This window comes from Dermochelys coriacea, chromosome 5 (assembly GCF_009764565.3).
Source record: "Dermochelys coriacea isolate rDerCor1 chromosome 5, rDerCor1.pri.v4, whole genome shotgun sequence".
Taxonomy (NCBI): Eukaryota; Metazoa; Chordata; order Testudines; family Dermochelyidae; genus Dermochelys; species Dermochelys coriacea.
The window spans coordinates 117,178,923-117,203,388 of record NC_050072.1 but is presented as its reverse complement, the minus strand read 5'-3'; the positions used below and the strand labels follow the sequence as shown (position 1 = coordinate 117,203,388).

The 24,466-nt window shown below is 38.1% G+C and overlaps 1 protein-coding gene across 16 annotated transcripts in view; it reads right to left on the bottom strand.

Moving 5' to 3' along the window:
* Window positions 1–24,466, bottom strand: part of LOC119855619 (intraflagellar transport protein 74 homolog) — a 165,735-nt gene that overhangs the window by 84,005 nt on the left and 57,264 nt on the right. For 6 of the 16 annotated variants that reach the window (XM_043515104.1, XM_043515106.1, XM_038402007.2 and 3 more), the window contains 5 exons: window positions 23,201–23,327; window positions 19,734–19,897; window positions 18,633–18,758; window positions 13,428–13,488; window positions 9,933–10,153 (listed from right to left, as the gene is read on the bottom strand). In XM_043515104.1, the coding sequence (XP_043371039.1) occupies window positions 10,038–10,153; window positions 13,428–13,488; window positions 18,633–18,758; window positions 19,734–19,897; window positions 23,201–23,327 (594 nt within the window). In that variant the 3' untranslated portion in view covers window positions 9,933–10,037. Of the gene's footprint in view, window positions 1–1,472; window positions 2,129–4,755; window positions 4,862–6,245; window positions 6,316–9,932; window positions 10,154–11,509; window positions 13,406–13,427; window positions 13,489–18,632; window positions 18,759–19,733; window positions 19,898–23,200; window positions 23,328–24,466 lie in introns of those variants that run through there. The other 10 variants (XM_043515108.1, XM_043515109.1, XM_038402003.2 and 7 more) reach the window with 8 other exon arrangements.

The following is a 24,466-nucleotide window of genomic DNA, read 5'->3' as shown; positions in this document are numbered from 1 at the left end:
AGTAGCAGCCGTGTTAGTCTGTATTCGCAAAAAGAAAAGGAGTACTTGTGGCACCTTAGAGACTAACAAATTTATTAGAGCATAAGCTTTCGATGAAGTGAGCTGTAGCTCATGAAAGCTTATGCTCTAATAAATTTGTTAGTCTCTAAGGTGCCACAAGTACTCCTTTTCTTTTTTAAAAAACCCTCAAAACTCCAAACCCTTTTGTTGGCCATTCATTGTACTTCTGAACATTTTTGTGACCCATTAAGAATAAGAGATTGTAGAATAAGTTATACTGCAGTGAAAAATTCTGTTCTCTTTTGTTACTACCTTCTGTCTTTTACTGTAACTGTCTGCAGCTATATAGCACATTCCATTTTATCTAGAGATGGCCTGGAGCCAGAAAAATTAGATCTGAAGTTACACTTTCAGAGATGAATAGAAAAGATGGTTTGAAGCCCATCTCTAGATTTATCAAGTTTATGATTTGTATCTTACACTAAGGAGATTGCCTAGAAACAGGTCAGATGGAGACACTAGTGGTATGAGCATATACTTCAATGCTGAGAGACAACCACATGTAAAGAAGATATCCAATGAAGTGACCTGTAGCTCATGAAAGCTTATGCTCAGATAAATTTGTTAGTCTCTAAGGTGCCACAAGTACTCCTTTTCTTTTTGCGGATACAGACTATCACGGCTGCTACTCTGAAACCTCAGAAAAATGAGTATTTGAGTAAAGCATCTCTGACCTTAAGGCTCTTAATGCTATGAAATAAACTTTGCATTAATAAAATCATAAATATACATTTACCATGTATGGGAAATCCATACCTTACAATTAGTACTATTTAGACAAGCAAATGATGTCTGGTAATAATATTGTTGAGTCAGACTTGTTTTTAAACAGTATTTGTAATGAACCAATCCGCTGTATTTAATGCATATTATTCAAGCTTCAGTGTTCAATAATTAGTTTCTAGACTCAGCAGCTGGAAGAGACTAGCTAAAAATAAATACTAAATAGAACACATATCAGATTTTTATTAGTTAGCTTGTGTTTCACCTCTCTATTTGTGAGGTGGACAGTAAGAGTCAAAAAAACAAAAAAAAACATGTGGTGATCATTTCCAAACAACTGGCTCAGAGAAAAAGTTAACTGGCTCAGCAGAGGAATCCACACTGTAGCGTTTGTAAGTGTGAACAAACAGCAGCTTAAAAAGATTAAAAAGGATTTAGCTACAGATCCCAAATGCATTCAGCCACCCTCTGACAAAGAATCAGAGCATAATCCTGCTACCTTCGCCCAACGTGAGAGATCCTTACTTATGTAAATAATCCCACTGAAGTCAATGTGAGAATTATGCTAGTAGGGATACCTCAGCAGTGTGGATTTTAGGATCAGGCCCTCTTGTCTGTACATTGCGTGAGAAACAGTAAAGCCATGCCACCTCGGCAATGCTAGCTCAGTAACTAAAGAAAATTCTTACCTGAAATCATCAGGCTGAATCCACAGAGAATTAAATGTGCTAAAGAGTCCATGCTTTCCAAAATACATCCATCCAGTTTCCACAGCAGCTCATGAGGTTGGGATTATCCTTTCAGTGGGGTAGACCTTGGTTACTCTTCACTTGCATGGTACGAGGACTCTTGTTTACAAGTCAGAGTCAAGAAATTGCAGCGCTGGAGCAGGCTACAACAGTCTCATTGCTGTCTGAGTACAGGGAGTTTAAGTTCCTTTTTCCTGTTTCCTTTGTAGATTAGGATGGGAAAGGCAGGATCTTAAAGGCATTTTGTATCAACAGGACTGTGAGGCACTGCAAACCCTGTCCATCTAGCAATACATCATAACACTTATCTGGGGCTGTTCGAGAGGCAGGGGATTGCTCTCAGAGAACCAGCAACAGGTCATGGTCAGCAATGTTAGGAACAATAGTGGCATCCTCTAATAGGCGGAATAGTGCAAATAACAAGCTCTCCACCTATGTACAGCATGTGGAAATTGTCATCCCACCCTCTGCTCAAACTACAGATCTGCTAATTGCTCCAGAGGTCACTTTACGCTTCAGCACTTCAGTGGAGGGCTTTCAAGAGGAAATAGTCTTTTCATTTATTTATTTAATCCACTCAGAAGGTGCTTACTGCAAGGCATCTACAATACAAACATTAAGGAGAACCTAACAAAACAACACGTCAAATCCGATACAGACCAAAGCCCAGAACTCTCCAGCAAACCGCCCCATTACTTCATGTATGTTACTGGAAATTATTTTTTTTTTCATTCCAAGACTGGAAACAGTATCAGAAATTTGATGTCATAATAAATCACAACAAGATTTGTTTTGACTTCAGTGGAACCTAAATGCCACAGCACTCAAGGGGCCTGGAAGCAAAGTTAACAGCACAAAGAATAAACAAGATAAAAACCTAGAATGTAAAACCACATGAATAGAGGAAAATTAATCATACAAGTGGAGAGGTGGCACTCAGACAAATCAATATAATTGCAAATAAAGGACAATCCTATTTACAACCACTTGACTAAAAATAAACCCAGGTTATTGAATTAGAAGACACTGTAGTCTTGCCAAGATGCCAACACCCAGAATCAACAAGGAGTCCAGTGGCACCTTAAAGACTAACAGATTTATTTGAGCACAAGCTTTCGTGGGTGAAAACACCCAGAATGACACTTCAAGGAGAACAGAGAAATCAGTTCTCAGTCACCTCTGGGAAGTGAGTTACGGGGCTGATTCTGCTTCCATTTGAAGACATTAGGAAAATTCCCATTGATTTCAATGGGAGTAGGATTGGGTCCCAGGATGTGCTCTGCAAGAGGTTCCCAGATGTCCAGAAATGTAGGCAGAATTTGCGCACATCACACATTTAGCTTGCAGCGGGCCGGCTCAGAAGTTGTTTCCCTAGAATCATTTAGGTTACCCCATCAAAACAATAAATACAGACCTACAGTGCAACTTCCTGTGTGCAGCGACCCAGAACAAGGCTTGTGTGCCACTAAAAGTCCATCTTTGAGGGTCCTTCAGTGCTGCATGGGCACAGAGGTACATTGCATCATTCCCTTTACTCACAAACCTGAAGTACATCCCTTTTGTTCACACACAGACTCCAACTGTTTGTCAGACTTTACAAAAGTACTGACTAGCCAGCAAACACTCCCAGTCTTTGAATTCCTGGTTTGAATATCCTCATTATAAGGAAGTTATTTGTTTAATTATTTATTTTCTTTTGATTTAGAATAATAAAAAGTACACAGGCCAGGCTCTGAGCACCTGCCGATTATTTAACATTACAAAATGCAATAGAATCAGCTCACTTCCTTCACCAACCAGTAGTTCATAAGCTAATACTAACAGTCCTTTACACTGGCCTATACCTCAGTCCCCAAATCCCCTATACAGTTGATTATGTTTGGCCCACCCTGTATTAAAATTCATTCTGCTCTATGAGGATAAAGTTCCTTATTAAAGAGGAAAAAATCAAAGATGGGCTTGCACCAAAACCCAGACCCACCAAACTCTGTGGATGTTTGAAGTCCGAACCCAGATCCACTATTTACGAAAGGCCCTTCTGTTTATAATAAATAAGCTGAACCAAAATCCCAACTCTAAACACCCTTAAACGCTAGGGTTTTTGAAGTCTGGTTGCAAGTCAAAATGCTGTGCATTGAACCCATCACTAGCAGGAACTCTGCCTAATTTATTGTCCCACTGTTTCCTTGTACTCCCCTGTCTGTCATCTGTTGACTCATACTTGCATTGTAAACTCTTTGGGGCATGGACCATGTTTTGTTCTTTGCATGTAAAGCATCTAGCACAGCAGGGTCATGGCCCATAATGATGGCTACAAGGAGATATGGTAATAATATAAATAATCATCTTTCTTTTTTTGGTCTACTTTGTCAATTTGCTCTGTGTTTTAAGCCATTTCACCCAGGTCCTGACTCCTGAATGAAGTTACCATTGGTCTGTAGCTTATTTCAAGCTAAAATAACCAAATCTCATTCTTCAGGGCACAAACTGATCACTGCTGAGATCAGGAGGGAATTCCATCCTCTCCCCATTTGTAAGGCACTTAGTAGATATAAAGTGCTACATAAGGGCTAAGTATGATGATCATGATTATAATACAGCATGCATAATTGGATAGGTCCATTATAAGGGTAATTCACTTTCCTCTGAAGCATTAGGTAATGTCCACTGATCATTCTGTCACTGAAATGTAACCATCTCTGGGGTGAAGCATGTCAACTATTTAACAGCATACAGTAACACTATGAAGTAATTTAGAACAGCAAGCGAAGAATATTGTATCCAACTGAAACTGCCAGGGAAGAATGTAACTAGCCAAGTTAAAATCTAACCAAGATACTGGTGCTAACATTCTGATCTGTAATTCTGGTATATTTCAGTTTAAATTTTTTAAATACAAGTTATTCTGTGAAATAACTGCAGATATCGGTCCTGATTCAGCAGAGCACTTATGCATGTGCTTGAGTTCAAGTCCATCCCTATTCAGAGAAGCACTTAAAGATCCTGTCTGTTGATGTGCTTAAGTTCCACTGAAATCAAAGTTAAGCATGTGCTCAAGTGCTTTGCTGAATCAGAGCATTAAATACATTGCATTATACATGTTGCCCCATTGTTTATCACCATGGATGCATCAAAATAACTTTTGCATGTTTTTTTATCCCCAAATTTCATTTATTACTCACGTTAGCTTTCAAAAATGTCTATATTGGTAGAAGTAGGTTACCTTGTCCCTCGTTTTTAAGTGATTTATCAAAGATCTCAGTCTGAGTGGGATGGCCATGAGCTTCCAGTTGAAAGCTGTTTTCACTAAGCAGTCTTCCACCTAAAATCTAAAAGAATTTGCTTTGGTGCTAGTCTGTTCTTTCCCTCTTATATCAGCATAACTTACAGGGTCAGATCCTGAGCCTGTGCAAGTCAAAGTAGTTCTGTTGGCTTCAAGATCTGGCCTATATGGCCTATGGATTGTTTCCCAATCATGGAGTAAAATCCTGCTCTCTCTTCTGTGGTGTGACAAGCTATCTTGCAGCAGAAACAGTGTGGCTTATCTGTGCAGGGGTGGCAAGGGGTAGGGGATGAAGCTTCTATAGGATTCTCTGTCTAATGATATGCTGATGGTGGAGATTATTTATTGGCAAGATTGGAGATCTGCCACTATATTAATATGCTTGTCCTGACCCATTGCAAAGGACAGCTTAGGGGTCACTATTCCAGCCATTTGGCTGCAGTAGTAACCATTGCCCAGCTTTGCTGCCAGGGCTGGAGCACCCACAAAAAAATTTGTGGGTGCTTAGTACCTACCGGCAGCCAAGCTCCCCCTCACCCCCAGCACCTCTTGCTCACTGGCAATCCCGCTGATCAACTCCTTGCCCTCCCTCCCAGCACCTCCTGCCCGCCGCAATCAGCTTTTCTACTGTGTGCAGGAGGTGCTGGGAGAGAGTAGGAAGAGCAGGGGATGGGTGCACTTGAGGGAGGGGACAGAAAGAGGCAGGGATGGTGATTTGGGTGGAGTGGGGGTGGGGCCTGGCACAGAGTGGGGGGGCGGGGGTCGAGCACCCCCTGGGTAGAGAGGAAGTTGGCACCTATGCTGGGGAGTAGGGAGAAGATTTTGCCCTACGTCCTCAGCCTGAGGAGGGAACACCTTTTAAAATGGGGTTACAACCAAATGCTAACTTGTTTTGAGAAATTACGAAGCTTTCTTCTGCCCCAAATTGTCTGTCTGCTCCCAAACATTTCACAGATAAAACTGTCACCTTAGTACAGTAACTCCTCACTTAACATTGTAGTTATGTTCCTGAAAAATGCAACTTTAAGTGAAACAATGTTAAGCGAATCCAATTTCCCCATAAGAATTAATGTAAATGGAGGGGTTAGGTTCCAGGGAAATTTTTTTTGCCAGACAAAAAGGAATTATATACATTTTAAACAAGCAATTTAATACAGGTATTAAACAGGCTAGCAGCCCTCCTTTTCAACCAGGCTCAACTGGGGATCGCTATTGATTTACATATAATTTGTGTCTAATTTATTAACCAGCAAACACCATACATGTGTGTGTAAAGTGAGGCTGTAAAATTAGTTTAAAATCAGTGAACATCATAACCTTTCATGACGCATGTTAATATAACCCTCATATTAACCGGCGTTGACATAACATTACTCACTGAAGGCCTGATCTGGCACTGTGCTGAGTACCTTGTACACCTGTCACTGTACCTGTTCTCTGGATAACACAGCACTTGTCTCCAGGGCAATCCTTTCATAAGTCCCAAATCCATATACAAGCCTAAATGGGGAAAGAAAGAGAAAGGAAGCTATTTCAGAGAATGTACATCTCTCTATCTAGGGAGAAATGCCTGCAGAAGGCTAGTATCATCTTTGGACTGTATTATATTAAGTTCATTCTGATTTGTTCATTTCTGAATCCAACTTTTTCTACCCATTGCAACATCCACCCTCCCCCCGACAGCTTATCAGCGAGAAAAAAACGTATTTCCAAGGAATCCACTCATAGCAGATTCTTACAAAGGGATCTCCAATTTTGTGTGTGGTATTTTTTGTTGTTGTTGCTAGTTTGTTGTTTTAAAGTGGTCACCTTGATGTCCTCCCCCCACAAAGTATTAACAGATTATTTTTCTTTCTCTATCTCCCTCATCGAGACCTCTCTCTTAAAATTAAGGTCTAATTACTTGGACTTTTTATTCTTAGGCATTTTACCACAGAAGTTTATTAAAAGGGACTTTACCCTGGAAATTAACCATCTCATGGACCTTAAAACAAAGCATGCCAACATTAAAAAAACATGAGTTGAGAAGCTATTAGATTAATAACCACTGGCAGGTAGAATAGGAAGAAATGAGAAAGAATCCATGTTCTGACTGGAATGATTGTTACGCGTGACTAGAACTAAACAAAAGGCTCACACAAAGATACCAAATCTGCCCCAACAGAATGCTAACAGTATGGGGCCTTTTATGTCTTTGCCACTGGTCCAAATCCAGTGAGATTGTGTAAGTAGGGAGGAAAATATATTCTTAAACAATGTGCTACTTTTAGCATGCATTTTGATTCAGCCCTGTTTGCACCCTTTTTTGTTCGCTTCTCTGCAAACATTTGTATGAGCAATTTTTGTTTGCAGGAGCGTTCGGAGAGAAACTTGTTTTGTGCAGATGTACTTGTCTCCCAAGATTACATGTTTATGTTGGTAGTGCTCATCAGGCCAACATGTATTGTCTTCCTGAGCTTGGGAGAGCCAGGAGAGAAAGTAGCTGATTTAAAAATAAATAAATAACCATGTGCTCACCATGAGCAGCAGCAATAAGACCAATAAGATCTTACTCCAGCAGCAGAAATATTGCTTCCCTAGAGACAATATTACAGCCCCAGAGCAAGGGGCATGCAGCATTGGACAGACACTGAGGAAAGAACAGGGCAAGACCTTCTGGACTCATCTCTATGCATGGTACAGGCACAGAATAATTGCCAAAGGGAGGCCCATCAACTTCACTACTAAGCACCGTCAATCAGGATGGGCACAGGCCAGAATCACAGCTACAGTACCACAGTAGTGGTGAAGTCTTCAAAGCCCATGTTGCCTTTGAGCAGCAGGTATTTTTATATCTGAGCTACCCATACTTCTCCAGAATGTTATTGCCTGTCTTTTGGAAAAGCAGAAAAGGTTTAAAATGTCAATTCCATTGCCTGTTTATGTGCTGCTACCTAATGTGCTCTCACTGTGAAAGCCTCGCATAAAGGTAGATTTGAATTTAGTACCAGACCTTTACGGACATGTCCTGTCCTGCTGAAATTACATTTTGATGGTTTAAACAGGATTGTTTTGGTGTGCTGTTTGCTCACCTCTTCTGCATTTGATACTTTATCTAAAAACCTCATTTGGGAAAAATGAAAGTAATTGAGAAGTCGTGACCTAATGGATAGTACTTTGCCCCTGCATGCAGGAGCCAACAAGTTCAATTCTTTTCTTCAATCATCAGGGGTTAGTTATGGAAGCAGTATGTCAAATATGAGGAGGCCAGGGCCTTGAGGATAAGGTGTTAAAAGAAGATATGAAGCGGAGGTCCTCAGGATATGACAAGTAATCGGAAGAGCTTCATGGAAAACAAAATAAGAATATAGTGCTCAAGCCAGTGTCTGTTTATGATAGAAGTCCTGTGAAGGACAAAACAAAGGCCTGGGAACTTTCCCATCCTGTTTAACAAAATAAGTGCCATGGTATAACAAGGATCCCAGGGCACAGAGTGAAAGGGAATTTCAGGGAGTATGTTTATTCAGTTTGTGGCTTCTTTCCATTGTTAATTAAAATGTGTGGTTGTAGCCGGAGAGGAATTCAGCAGGGAATGTGACTGGCTAAGGAAGATCTGAACTGGGAGGATATTTGACTCCAACTTTATCTCAGCAAATAATGGACTCTCACTGGAAGAGCTGAAACTCTGAGAGGAAGGAAGAGACATTAGTGGGAATTTCCCCTAGATAACAGATTTTGGTTTATAGAAATCCTGTCATGTCTAAAAATTATAAATAATAAATACAGAGAGGAGGAGGATTTACTGAGCTGAGTTTGGAAACCATGGTCCTTCCAAGAATCTTCTCATGTAACTTTCCTTCATGCTGAAGATAACGTGTTTAGTCACAAATTCAGAGACATTAAGAAACGGAAAAGACCTAATTAGGTCATGCCATGCCCATGGCATATTTCCCAATTCTCTATCCAGGCTAGTTTATAAGGTGCAAGTGACAGGGTCTTTAACTCTTCCTTTGGAAGACTATTCTGTGATAGCAGAATAATTACTAACTCCGCCTCTGCTGTTTTTGATAAAAGATCAGCCGAGTCTGGCTGGGAGCCTTGTCTACATTTAGCTCTCTGCAGGCTACAGTACCTGCTTTTGGCTGGCCAAGAAACGGCCTGACTAACTTGACCTCCCAGGTGGAGGAAAGGTAATAGGAAGTAGATGATTATACTGTAGGTAGGAAAGGAAGAAAATAACTAAGGGGAAGTAACAACAGCAATGTTGTTGATATTTTAAGGGATCCTGGAATGTCTTCAGTCCAAATCATACAGAATAATTTAACAGTAAAAATAGGATTAAAAAAGTACTGACAGATATAGCCACATAGAATTCTCTATTTCACATATTCTTCTGATCACATTGGAGCTGCTTGTTGCTGTGACATGATAGGGGGCCATGAAACCTGAGATAGAGAATCCTACAAGATGATATCTTCCAGAAAAAGAAGAATTATGAATAACTTTCATTTTTTATTTCTTTATTGGTTAAAAACATAAAACTACACAAAGTCAGCATGGAGAAAAAAACTTTCCTTAGCTAAAGTTTTATTAGAATCTCCACTATACATTTCTCCTTATATAATAACCTTAACCAAATATCACATTTAATAATGAGATGCTCTAGTAATTATTATATCGTCTTTTACAGAAATGAAAATACAATGAAAGAGCCTTAAAATGCATTAGCCTTACATTTTGTTTCCTCTGCTGGTGTGGGAGAGCAATGCTGATTCACATCAGCTGAGGATCTGGTCTGCTATCTTCATTAGGTTTAAGACAATTGTTTACCAACAACAAAGGGTCAAATGTTCAGTCCTGACTGAGGCAAAATTCCCATTCTTTTCTATGTGTGGTTTGCCTGAGTAAGGATTACAATACTGATCGCCAATGGTTTTGCTTGAGTAAGGATTGCAAGGTTGGGCCCCAAATAGTTAACTTTGTAGAGCAAACTATATTTTCATATCCAGAGTGCGTATCCAGTGGGCTCACTTTAAATGTCTTCACTGGCTTTAAAACTTTCAGAGATATTCCCTATATTTAAAATGAAGAAAACTGCTGAAACCACTACTCTCTCAGGAACTTGGAGGAATTTTTTGAATGCACCTTCTGTGCTACTGTTGAGCTTTCAGCTCAGAGTCCTACAGTGCTTGTGGACATCTCCTACTGTTGGTCCACTGGAGCAGGAAGGAAGCGCCTGGGGTTCAGTTCCTGGTGTTCTGTAAAGCCTCTATGAGAGTTTTGTTATATTCTGCAATCTGCTTACTCACATTCTTCATTACCGGCTGGTAGTCACTCTCCTGACTTTTTGTTGCTATGACTGATTACAAGAGTTAAGGACAGTAACTGGTAAGAAAAATACTAACCTATATAGAGATCATAAGGGAATTATATTACAAGAAGTCTCCTTCTAGAAAAATTGTCAAGGCTTGCAGATAACAGAAAAGCACCAATTGTATCTAAAGAACTACACCGCTTTAACAGGTTAGCCATTGTATCACAATAAGGGCTTCATAGAATCACAGAATATCAGGGTTGGAAGGGACCTAAGGAAGTCATCTAGTCCAACCCACTGCTCAAAGCAGGACCAATCCCCAATTTTTGCCCCAGATCCCTAAATGGCCCCCTAAAGGATTGAACTCACAACCCTGGGTTTAGCAGGCCAATGCTCAAACCACTGAGCTATCCTTCCCTTGTCTATGAGGTGTGTTGGCCCATGTAGAGGAGTATAAATTCTAGTGCCCACTAGTGTATTGAGCATTACGGGTACATTACAGTGAGCAGCAGCCTCTAGGTTCTAGTGTTTCAAACAATACTTCATTAATGCGCACTTAGGAACTTTGTGTGTGTGCCAGCGGGGTTCACACAAGCCGCTTAGGGTGAGTCTACACAGTGAGAGGCAGCAAGTCTCAGAGGCCAGGTCAACAGACTTGGGCTCATGCTATAGTGCTAAAAACAGCTGTGTAGATATTGCAACGCAGGTTGGAGCTCAGGCTCTGAAGCTTATCTCCCTCCATCCTTTCAGCTCAAGCCTGGACATCTACATAGCTGTTTTGAGCACTGTTTAGACAAGTCCAAAATGTGCTGGAAAAGTTACTGAAGTATCTTTTGTTCTCTATATGTATTGCTTCTGCAGGTCCATGCTGGGAGACTGTACTCACTGTCACATGGTGAATGAATCCATTTCAAAGCAGTTAATTGTTGTGGGAGGGTGTGCAAGTCCCAGTATTCCAGAACCAAGGATATAAAAGCCCCTATTCTGACAACTGTTCCTTCTCTTTCTGTCAGGCCGAGCAGACAGGAAACTCACTTCCTCTTTGTTTTGGGATCTGTGCTTGGACACTTGGTATATTGTCTGACTTAGAAGCAGTTTCTCACAGTAAGGTTATAGTTAGAGGTTTGGGTATTGTATTTAAATTTTAAATTTTGTGTTTGGACTTTTCCACAGTTAGCTTCTTTCTTCCATGGCAGATGGTTAAAAATGTCAGGGTACAAGATTTCTTGTCTTGACAAAATACCGCTGTGGAGGAAAGGATCCCAAACCCCATCATGTAAATGCCAGGAGGCTCTTCTGGATGTTAGCCTAAGAAGTCTGAGGATCTGATTAGGGAATGACCAGCCATGTTGTGCTGGGGGGCTCTTCTGGGTCTAAGCCCACCAGCAGAAGTTATCTCACCTGTCAGTACAGGAGATCATAATATCCTTTGCCCATGAGCAGAGCAGGCACTTCTCTATGAGTCTGGGGGTTTCTTGGTTCAACCCGATTCTATTCCTAAGCACAACAGGAAGCACAGGGGAAACAAAAATAGGACCCATTGCCATGTGGTAGGGAACTTAATCTCACAGTAGGCATCTGCAGAGGTAACTGTCATCAGTAATAATATTTAGATCTTGTATATGAAGGAGAATTAGACTTTATTGGAAGCTAATCCTTTATCGATTGTATTCAAGCACAGAAAGCAAGCATATGATTCACTGAGGTATCATATTTTACTGCATATCAGGTTTTTTAAAAAATAATTGAGTTTAATGGTAATCACAGTTTTTCTCCACACAATAATTTGAAAGCAAGGACTTTTAAAAAAAACAAAACACGACAATCAATTTGTGGAATTCATTATATAATTGTGATCAATGAGGAGGATTTTAATAAAAGGACTAGACACTAGTTGACTAAAGAGATCTGTTACAATAGATAGGATAATTTTTTTTTTAAATGGAATATAAACTTTCTTGCAATGGGGCATAAGTCAACTACAAAGGACCGGTCTACACTACAAAGTTAGGTTGGCTTAAAATTAACTATGTTGTTCAGAGCTGTGAAAAATTTCATGCCTTGTGCAATGTAATTAAGCCAGCCTAAGTGTAGACATCACTAAGTCGATAGAAGAATACTTCGTTGAGCTACCTACCACCTCTTGGAGAGGTGAATTTACTACAACAATGGAAAAACTCCTTCCGTCGCTGTAGTATTAAAGTGTCTACACTACAGTGTTACAGCAGCACAGCCTCAGCTGTACCATTTCTAGTGTAGACATGTCCTAATTGACATGGGTTAGGAAGGAATTTGTCCTGTGAGCAGGTTATTACATAATTGTCCATTACAGGTGTTCTTGTACTTTCTTCTGAAACATCTAGCATTGTCCACCATCTGAGACAGGACACTGGACTAGACCACTGGTCTGATTGAGTACTGAAGTTTCTATGTACCTACAACATTTTGAGCTGTAATGGTATAACAATGATCTCACCGTATCTCTAATTTGTCAATGCTACTGTTTTTAGGTCATTTTGTAAGAAGGGAGTTTACTATAGTAACATTTTAGTCCCATGATAATAAAATTCATATACGATTATGCACTATTCAGATCTCTGCAATAACTAAGGACAGTAGCACAAGTTAAGGACAAAATGTCAGCTCTAATTTAGAATGGCTATGCTTTTGTTAGTTTAAAAACCTATTTAAAAACTATTTTATGGCAGTTCTTTGCAATGAATGTTCTTTGAAAGTGTCATTACCACTAGCTTTTGGGAAGTTTTACTCAATATGTGGGGATCTAATTCTGCTCTCACATAAGCAACTCTCATTGCGTTTAACAAGCACCTAAAAGCAGTATTTGGCCCTTTGTGGGTTTTGTTTGCTGTATTTTACATATTGTAAAATGTCATGCATAGTTATGGAGCTATATACATTTAAAAAAAAATCACTGCCTTTGCTGGAAAGCTAAGTATAAGAATGGGCTGGTGTAAGAATAATCACTGAAGAAAACCTATGGGTGAAAAGTATGCCCTAGGATAAACCCAAGAGTGCAGGAGAAAGTATATGCTATGTACAGCTGGTCTTTTAGTGATCAAATAAAAATACTGGAAGCTTGGAATACTATATGGAGTCATTTAATGCTGGAGGTTGCCTAATGAATTGCAGGTTTCATTGTATATAAGAGTCTATCCATCAAACATTTGCGAGACCCCTTATCCCCCTTCCCCACCCTGCTGTAAAACTGTCCTCATTGACTTTGCTTTTGGGAGGAAAAAGGTTTTAGTTAATTACTATACTATACTAATTGTCAGCATTTTTTTAAAAAAAGGGATACATTCTTTCATCACAAAGTTATTTTGCTCGTGGTGCTGCCACTTCCTTTCCAAATTTGTAAGCTGAAAACACAAAAAGAAAATGTTAAGAACAGCCACAAATGAAAACAGACACATACCCATTTATATAGAAAAAAAAACCCCTAAGTTGTCTTATCGATACCTCACATTCTACCAAACTGATAAGACCGTGGTTACAACACAAGAAAACTAGACGATAAATAATTGGGAAGGATTTTTTAAATATCCCATAATATATATGTATGTAAATGTACCCCTCACATAGCTACTGCTCTGCTGTTGGCACAAAAATGAAAATACTGAATATAACTGGTATGGAACATGAAAAACTGGATGATTATTTGAGATTGTCATCTCTGAACAATCATAACAGCGTCACAGACAAGATGAACCCGGGAGGAAGGTATGAATTCTTATCTTTTCATATCACTGAAAGACGATGTTTGCAAAATCACCACTGATACAATATATCCCAACACTGTCTAGGACCCTACAGCAGTACAGAAAAAACTTCCTTATTTCCATAGCTGAGTTTCCTGTCTGATGCCAGAAGCTGTGATAAGAGCAGAGCTGTAGTGAGAAGATTGTAAGACTGTGGGTTATATGTTGGCACTTCTTCAATACTTTCAGCATCAACAGGAAGCTAATGTGGATATTATATTATATTCCTCACAATACAATTTTATAATATTAAATTGTTTTTCTGATGCTACTATTCAAAGTTTTTTGTTTCAAGGTATGTAGACCTTTTTAAAGGTATTTTTAAAAATAAAGGTTAAAAATCATTTTTAAACCAAATTTTATAGAAAAAAACCCTAAGTTGTCTTATCGATACCTCACATTCTACCAAACTGATAAGACCGTGGTTACAACACAAGAAAACTAGACGATAAATAATTGGGAAGGATTTTTTAAATATCCCATAATATATATGTATGTAAATGTACCCCTCACATAGCTACTGCTCTGCTGTTGGCACAAAAATGAAAATACTGAATATAACTGGTATGGAACATGAAAAACTGGATGAAAAATTTTAAAGGAAAGCCATCAATATTGATATGTTTGAGGATGAAAATTGTGCTGAATGACTGAAAATAGATGCTGTGTTACAGCTTTCCCTACCCTGTACCAAAATTATCTTTATAATGAAAAAAAAAAATCTATCCATATACCACATCCTTTTTATCCCTAGTTCAAAGCAAATATGAATTCTGCTGTTTGTGTAAGTTATGAAAAAAGATATTTGTGATCAATTACATACCACATCCACTATGGGTGCTGCTAAATGCAATATACCTGGTAAAGGCAACTGAATTTGAAATATTGTATAATAGAGATTGAAGAAAATGATCAGCACTTTTTTTATATAGCTTCTTATACAATGAACTCCACATAGTAAAACACTTTTAAGGCCACTGTTTTCAATCTTATCAATGGTAAGCTCTCAAGTAATATAAAGCCTGTCTACATTTCTGTATGATTGATATGTAAAAATGATGTACGCTGTACATCAATAGCTATGCAGACTGGCAAAATGGCTAATCAGTCATCTTGGGATCTTAGGTTTCAGAGTAGCAGCCGTGTTAGTCTGTATTCGCAAAAAGAAAAGGAGTACTTGTGGCACCTTAGAGACTAACAAATTTATTTGAGCATAAGCTTTCGTGAGCTACAGCTCACTTCATCGGATGCATCCGATGAAGTGAGCTGTAGCTCACGAAAGCTTATGCTCTAATAAATTTGTTAGTCTCTAAGGTGCCACAAGTACTCCTTTTCTTCTTGGGATCTTACTTTCCTTCAAGCTAAGTTCCTTTAGAATATGATAATTACGTTGAAGGAGAAATTCTTATTTATGAAAGAGAACATAAGCATTCTTATATATAATGCTGAAACAGAAGAGTTGCAACTAATCAGAGTGCAGGGATGCGGTACAGTTACTGATGGCTGCACACTTTTATACCAATTAAACAGCTGTCTGAACCCTGACTGGTTGTCAGTGGGCAAATAACATAATCAATATGGACGAGATCTGACAGCCTTATTCAACAGCACCCAGGAGTAGTCCTATTAAAGTGTCTCGGTTTGAATCCCAGTGCTCTGACTAGTTGGCAGACACTAGACAAGAGTTTGTAGATTTGCATACTCACTGAATAGTTATTTCTACTTTATATATTTAACTCTCTCTATTCTGATTAGTTCATATATTCAGAATTTAAATTGTTTCCCAACAATAAAGATGACACCTCAGCTTCTTAATCCCTGAAGCAGAAAAATTTACATGAAAGTGGGGGAAAAAAAACACCACCACACACATACACACGCACCCAACCACCCTAAAACACAATAAGAATATGGCTGGAAGAGAAATCAGTTCTCATCTTCTCTTTGTCTCTCCCTCTTTTTCTTAAAGCTGATCTGTTTTCCTCCTTCCTCCTATCTCTACAGTCAGTAAAGGTCTTGTTGCCAAAATGATAGTAATCCATTTGTATATAGTATATATATTGGAAGACTCCAAGTTGGTGGAGAGTTTTAAAAGCCTCTTCCCTTCTGATCTACTTTTGAAACACAATGTAAATAAAAATGAATATGAAAGTTATTGTGGGGAAAAGAAACCTTGCTGGTCTGTAGGAAGGGGAAGGAAAAGCAAAAAAATAATGTTATGATTCCTGATGTCAGATTTGTGTCCATTTATTCTTTTGCATAGAGACTGTCCAGTTTGGTCAACGTACATGGCAAAGGGGCATTGCTGGCACATATCACATTGGTAGATATGCATGTGAACGAGCCCCTGATGGTGGCTAATATGATTAGGTACTAGGATGATGTCACTTGAAAAATATGTGGACAGAATTGGCACTGGGCTTTGTTGCAAGGATAGGTTCCTGGGTTACTGTTTTTGTTGTGTGGTTGCTGGAGCGTGTTTGCTTCAGGTTGGGGGACTGTCTGTAAGCAAGGACTGGTCTGTCTCCCAAGATTTGGGGAAGTGAGGGATCATTTTTCAGGATAGGTTGTAGATCTTTGATGATGTGCTGGAGAGGTTTTAGTTGGGGGCTGAAGGTGACAGCTAGTGGCGTTCTGTTATTTTCTTTGTTGGGCCTGTCCTGTAGTAAATGATTTCTGGGTACCCTTCTGGCTCTGTCAATCTGTTTTGTCACTTCAGCAGGTGGGTATTGTAGTTTTAAGAATGCTTGATAGAGATCTTGTAGGTGTTTGTCTCTGTCTGAGGGATTGGAGCAAACACTGTTGTATCCTAGAGCTTGGCTGTAGACAATGGATCGTGTGGTGTGTCCTGGGTGGAAGCTGGAGGCATGTAGGGGAGAGGGTTTATAAACTGTATTTCAAAGCAAAAAAATTACTTTTGCCAGTTTGATTTGTGTAGTTTCTCCACTTTCATTTAAAAAACAATGTTTCATAAAAAAATTTGAATGGTTATGCCGATGATTGTTTAAAAGATTCTTCTGAACATAGTAATAACCTTATTCTATTCTCCTCAACATTTGAGCTCATTCAGCCTAGGATACAGATATTAAATGGGAATGACTCTCAAGTGATAATGTTATGCCTGTGTTTATTAGGCTTTAAGTCAGAAGGCAAATGGCAACTACGATAGCTACAGATACAATATTGCACTGAAATACAGATCAGAAGAATCACAGGACTTTAAATAAACTAACATTGTATGTCTCTATTCTTCAGATTCCTCTGAAAAGGCAGGTCAAGCCAAATAATACAAGAACACACCCAAAAAAGATGGGAAATTTTAAGAAATGCAAACTATTTTAATGCACTAGCCTTTTGTGTTTATAATCCTGGGTTCAAATTTGGTTTTAATTAAAATATTTTTAATCCTAAAGTCTTCAATCGGGCAAGACTATAATCTGAGTAAGAGCCATAGGATTTGACCCAATATTTGTGCCGAATAAAAATTCCTGTTTGCAATGCAGGTGGAGAGGAATCTAGATCATTATTCTGTATCTGTGTTGGCTCTACAATGATAACAGAAGAAAAAAGTAACAACAAATTGTGAGTCTGACTACAGGTGAGGAGAACATCTATTGAGTAAAAAGAGGTTAAAAAAAAAAAGCACAGAGATGTTTCTGATCATCAGCACATTTTAAATGTTGCCAACATACAAAACATAAAAGACATGTTCTCTGCCACAAGAGCTTACATTCTAATTATGCAGCCCACACAGTACAAATACATAAATGCAAAAGATGACCAGATGATGGTCTAGACTGTCCAAAGTACAGTTGTTTTATAGTATGAAGTACATGCTTCTTTCTCTGGTGGTTTGTCAATGAAAGACTACACAAGAGTAGTTGGTCAGAAGAGGGATTTTACTAAAGAGAGGCATAAACTGGTGGAGTTTCAACTCAGATACAAACAAGCTACATACTCATTACAAAATCAAAAATTCATCCTTCCTGAAGTCTATTTTTATTAACTAAAAGATACTACATAAAACTGAGCCTTTGCCTTCTTCCTAGGCTTGAACACTCCTAGGATACTTGCTCTCAGAGACAGCATGTCCCATGATGGCTGATGGGGTTCATCCTTGGTACTGCTAAACAATTACAATGTTTATCCTAGGATCCTAAAAATATTTCTTACATGTGATTTAGTTTTTGCATTTGGAGTGCAATAAATTGTTCCAAAAGGTTGGTATTTTCTATAAGTTAAATAGGGGAGGATGCCCCTTACAAGAACTTTCATCTCCCCTCTCTAAATTGCTCAGTATTTTATAGGCTGGGGAAAACATATTGCCATGTTTTCCCCAGCCCAGGATTCTGCACCTGTCAGTCCAGCCCTGAGACAAACCAAGCCTAATCCTGAGCTCCTGCAGTAGCACCAGCAAAGCTGGAGAGGAAAAATGAGGACTTTGAACAAAACCAAAATGAGTATTTAACAAAGGATTTGAAATTTTTGACATAAGACTGGTCTCAACAAGCTTGAAATCGTTGGCTTTCAATACATTGATTGGGGGAGGGAGGTTTGTTAACATCCAGTTGAACAAATTAGAGGATTTGGGCATGGAATTCCAATACACAGCTTTGAAAACTTACTCCAGAGTCTATGCATTCCTCTAAAAACCCTAACTGATTAATTCAAATATAGTTTCATGTATTTGAGAAACTCAAGACCTGGAATGAAACAACTGAAGAGACACCTATTTTGAACTATACCTGGGAATGGGTCTCATTCGCCTCAAGTTGTGTTTTTAGTGTTTCATACTCTGCATTCAGTTGTTCCATTATTTTCTTGAAGGCGTCTCTACGTTTTACCAACCTTTCTTTTTCCTCGTGGAGTTTCTAGAGGAAGAAAAGCAAAATGGATCAAACTGGCCTTAGGTATTGTGCTTCTATTAAAACTGCCAATTCCTTTGAATCTAAGAATTTCTAATATACTCATCACCATAGTGATCTCCTACTCTCCCACAGATTTTCATTCAAATTTACTATGGACTGGTGGTCCCAACTGTTCAACTGTTTTCAATTTAACTTTCCAGGAGCTACTTTCTTTTTCTACCCCCTAAACAAAAAGGTATTCAGAACTTGTTCTACAAATATGACAAAAACTACTCCAATACTTAGCATGAGAAGTTGCATTTAATACCTGTAAACAAGATGTAGCCATTAAAATGCACACTTGGTGATGTGAAATGAGGCACAAATGTCCACAGTCTCTTTCGTATTAATTCTAGAAACGAGGTCATGACAACATGGAATTATACTGGACAGAGCACTGGCCTGAAGCTCAGGAGACCTGGGCTCTATTCTTGATTCTGCCAATGGCCTGTTAAGTGAGTGGGGACTAGTCACTTCAACTCTCTGTGCCACAATTTCCCCATCTGTAAATTGGGGATAATGATACTAACCTCCTTGGTAAAGCAATTTGAGATCTATTGATGAAAAGAGCTAAATAAGAGTTAGGTATTATTATTGTTATTACTATATCAAATAGAATGGTGAATTTTGTGTCACTTGCTTCAAGTCTTCAAACAAATTACTTCCCAACATTGTTCTGAAAACAAAGATATAAACCAGACTCTGTCTGAACATAGCATGACAAATATCAGCCTTCAAATATTAATGGCTGAGTTCTGAACACAGGCAATGTCGTTGTTATTATTATTTGTATTGTGGTAGCACCTAAGAGTCTCAGTCACGACCTAGGGCCCCATTGTGCTAGGTGCTGTACAAACACGGAACAGAAAACTGTTCTCTTCCCAAAGAACTTACAATATAAGTAATCTAGATAATGCTACCAGATACTGCTGTTATTACCTTTTTCTTCTCTTCTCCTGATGCTTTCAGAGCTGGCAAATTATCGTACATCTCCAAGTCCTTTGTCATCTGTTCAATTTTTTCTTTGAGAGAAGCCTGTTCATCAACCATCTTACCCTCCAACAATTCCATTTTCTGCAGGTCCATTCGCAGTCTTTGACTATCTGGAACATAGGGAACAAATGTTATAAGCAACAGTAACTTTTCTTCATGATAGTATTAGCCAATGCACAAAGATTTAACTCCCAGTTTTCCACTACACAATGCGCCAGCCTAGTCCTGCTTGCCTTATTCACATTGACACCAAGGGACTATTCATGAGAATAAAGTAATCAGGATTTGGCCCAACATACAGTGCCATTTGTCAAAAGATATTATACAATTATTACAGATACTGAAGACTAGAGAGTCTAAGTGTAAGGAAACACAGTGGTGATCTGGGATACTACAGGGTGGTAATTCCATTCTGCTTTTGTTAATATTTACTTCCTTGTCAATTTCAGGTTTCACTGTACCAGCACATTAGTACAAAACGTTGGTTGCAAACAATACAGGTGCTTATCTGTTTATTTTTAAACTGTTTCCATTCAATTTTTTAAATCATATAAATATTTGTTTTCATTTTTGAAAGAGTCTTGTTTTTAGAATACTAAATTTAGGGTCAAATTTGCCCTGGACACTGGCTTTATAAATGAGGAACCATTCCAAAGCCTTAGAATAATAAAAATTAGTATATGTCATGGCTGAAAAGATCATAATGCACTGGAATACGGTGTTCAATTCTGATCATCACATCTCAAAAAGGATAAAACAGAATTAGAGGGGATTCAAATATGGGTGAGCAGAAGGATCAGAGCCATGAAAAAAGTCTCAAATGAAGAGCGATGTAAGGGACTGTTTACTTCAGAGAAGAGATGAATAAGAGGGGACATGACAATGTTATACAAAATAATTAATGGTGTAGAGAAGGTAGATTGGGAACTTGCTTAATCACATACTTAGCACTAAACGCTATAAATGATGATTAAAAACAACCTTTAAAACAGGAACTGCTTACAATCATTAGATGAAAATATCTGTAGAAGTAGTTTTGCATTTTCTCAAAATGGAAATGCTTATGTAAGATTTTTGCTTTTAATTAAAAATAAAACAGATACAGGACCAACTAAAATTCATTTTTGGTGTATAAAAGTAATCAAAAAACCCTAAAGTTAGAAAAAGATTCCTGTAATGCAATATCAGTATGCTGATAATGCTGGAGTAGACAGCTAAGGAGTATTCCTATCCAAACACACTTTCTAGAGAAAAAGGAAGAAACTGTTTGGAGAAGGTAAAGTTTATGCACTCTCTCTCTTTCTCCACATACATATATATATATATATATACACACATACACACACACACACATACACACACACACAAATACTAAAAACTTCTCTAGGGGAAAAGACAGGAAGAGGATGCAGCCCAGTTCCTTCTGATATGCCATTAAGTTGCAGAATTTAGCAGGCAGTGTACACACAGTAGCAAAGTCTGAGATCAAACTGCTTTGACCCAGGAAAATGTTTCTGGAAAACTATGCCATCAGCACATTTGTTTACTCTCTGTAGTTTCCTTTTTTGTTTTTTAAAAAAGGACTCTGCTGATGGCCTTTTATATCTTTGAGGAGGCAAGAAAATCTGGAAATCCACATTTTAATCCCAATGGAAGAATTTTGCAGACGACTGTACTATAATTCAAGGTTTGGGAAGCACTCCAACTGGAGGGGAACTGTACAATCATTATACTTTAAAAGAGTCCCTATTATGTTTATTATGGAACTTTTATTGTGGTTCCCAGTTCCAGGAATTTTCTTTATAAATAGTTTAAATTATTTGATTAAATTGTAGACTGTAAACTTTTCCAAGAAAGAAACTTTGTTTTCATACAATGTCCCTATAACATCTAGCACCTTTATGGTGTTACTGTAATGCAAAATAAAAACAGTAAATATGTTTAGTTAAAATGCTCATAAGAAAAATATATTTCATATCTTGTCCATATAGTGCAAGGGCTAATTTTTCAAAATAGACACCTATGTTGTGACTGCAAAATACTTATTTGCAAATAAATTTGTTACAAAATATCCAGAGGCACAGGGAAAACAGGCAATTATCATATTTTGTGCACAGCAATTACTTCTTTGCAGATACAGTACATATTTTGCAGTCACAACACAAGCCTATTTTGAAAATTGGTACCAAGTACAGGCTGTAGTAGTCACCAAACAAAATGATTTATGATTATTGCAGCTTCCTTTCAGTAATAAAACAAGGAAAACCCTGCTCAATCAGTAATGATATTGGCAAAGGTTTAGATTATGACAACACCACCACCACAAAACAGCACAAATAAAAAATTAAATATAGATCTCTATCACTAAATCACAAGAAAAAAAATCTTCTCTGCTTTTAGAAAATATAGGCCTGATTCCTGCTAACTTTTACTCTCATGTCTAACGTTAATACAGTCTTAACTTTATGCATACGAGTAGTCCCACTGAAGTCAACAGGAATATTTTTGTGTTTTAAGTTAACAATGTGCATGCTTGCAGAATCAGGTCCTGAGAATTTGATCTTGATGATTTACAAGGCAAGGTTGGGACATCTACATTATAGCTGCCAGGAATCCTCTTTGGGATACGTCTACACAGCAACTAGACACCTGCGGCTGGCCCATGCTAGCCAACTCAGCCTGAGCCCCGCAAGTCCATGGGGCTGTTTCATTGCTGTGTAGACTTTTGTGCTTGGGCTGCAGCTCGGGCTCTAGGACCCTCGCAGAGCAGGAGTGTCCCAGAGCTCAGGTTGCAGCCCAAGCCTGAAGTCTACACAGCAATGAAACATCCCTGCGAGCCTGAGTCGGCTAGCACAGGCCAGCCGCAGGTTTTTCTTTCTGCATAGACATACCCTTAGAAAAGCACTAACAAAACATAGGTATAAGTGACATTATGGGGTCCATTTTCAAACTGATACATCGTTATTTCACTGCATGGCTCTCTACTACTTTCTATTAAATGTTATTTTAAAATTTATGAAGAGCCTAGAGTTTGAGTCAGTTGCTAATAAATCAAAATAAATAAATAAAGCTAACTCCTACTAATGGAATGGGAATTGCTATACACAATATTAAAATGTACTCTTAATATGTCCTAAACCAAGTAAGCAAGAAAATCAGTTATTGTTAATAGTCAGAGAAATAGTTTTCTTATGATGAATTATGAATAATTTGTGTTAGCACTAAGAAGAGTTATATAAAGGCACCAAAAGAAGATACATCCCTCAGTATTCGGCACTACCTCACACCCTAGCTACAGTGTTTTAGCATACATGGTATACAAGATCACCAACCCTGTACTCGTGTATTCTATGACTCTCATGTTATTTTTAAAAAAGAAAGGAATTTGCAAATTCATACATTATATGCCTCACCTGTACTCAAATTTTTAGCAGTGCTTTGTGACTTTTGCATTTCATTTGATTTGAAAGTGAGGTCTTCCTGCATGATCTTCAGCTCTTGATTGGTAACAGAGGAGATTTGTTTCATGCGATTGACATTCTGTTCATTTACAGAAATAAGGACAGTAAATTAGAACATTGGATATCTTTGCAGCTATGAGTGTTCACTGGACAGCAAGAAAAAAGCTCTGCTAATACATCAATTATGACTTAACTTTTTTACAACACTCTTGGACAAAATATTTTTAAATAGTTTGAGACCATTTAAATATAATGATTTTCTATTTCAGGTCTGCCAACCTGAACTGTGTCCCTTTTATAACTGATGTACTGATATACCATTGAGGATGAAGTAGGGATGTTTAAATGACATTGCCTTAGATACTTCACTTGTGGTAGAGTCGTCGTACTATAAAGTAAATCCCTACTTTGTTGATATTGCAGAAATACTAGGCTTCCCCCACAATTTTGATTTTAATTAGCTTACTTTGTGCAGTCCACAGTTTAACATACATTCTGAGTATGCAATAAGCACCACGCTAACATTCAATGCCTGTAAAATGTAAAAAGGCTAAAATGACTTGACTTGGTTTCTCCAGCAGTTGTGTAAGACTTTTAGTCTTCTGAATTTTATATTGTACCGGTCACTTTTTTTTTTTTTAAATATAGTTGTAGCAAAATGTCTGGTTATCAAAAAAAATTAGCAGGCATAACATAATATTGTTCCAGCAATTTTTTCTTAAACAAATAGCTTTACTCTGGCTTTTCCAAATTACGGCTATTAATAAAGGTCAATTATTACATTTCTGCTATTTTCCAGCCACAATTATTTGAAGATCATCCCGTGGTTCAAGTAGGGTCTTAACTACAAGGAAAATTGCATTCCCTTGTGTCATGGGACTTGCAGCACATCAACTTTTAAGCAACCTTTCTAGTAAATAATGTGAAGTTATGGGGCATCATGTTGAAGAACAGTATCAAGGAGCTGTTAAAACGCTATTTATTCAAAATAATACTTGGCTAAAAGATGCCTATGACAATCCTCTACAAATAGTTCAAGGGAATCAAAATGAAAGAAATGAAGAGCTGTTTTGGTAAGACTTGGCAAAAAAAAAAAAAAAGGGTATAATACTGATAATGGGAAAATTCTAGCTGGACACCAGGCGCATACATCATTTAGAAACTATGCTGAGGGGGTCCCTAGAAATACTTTTAATCGGTTAGATAGAAGAAATTTCC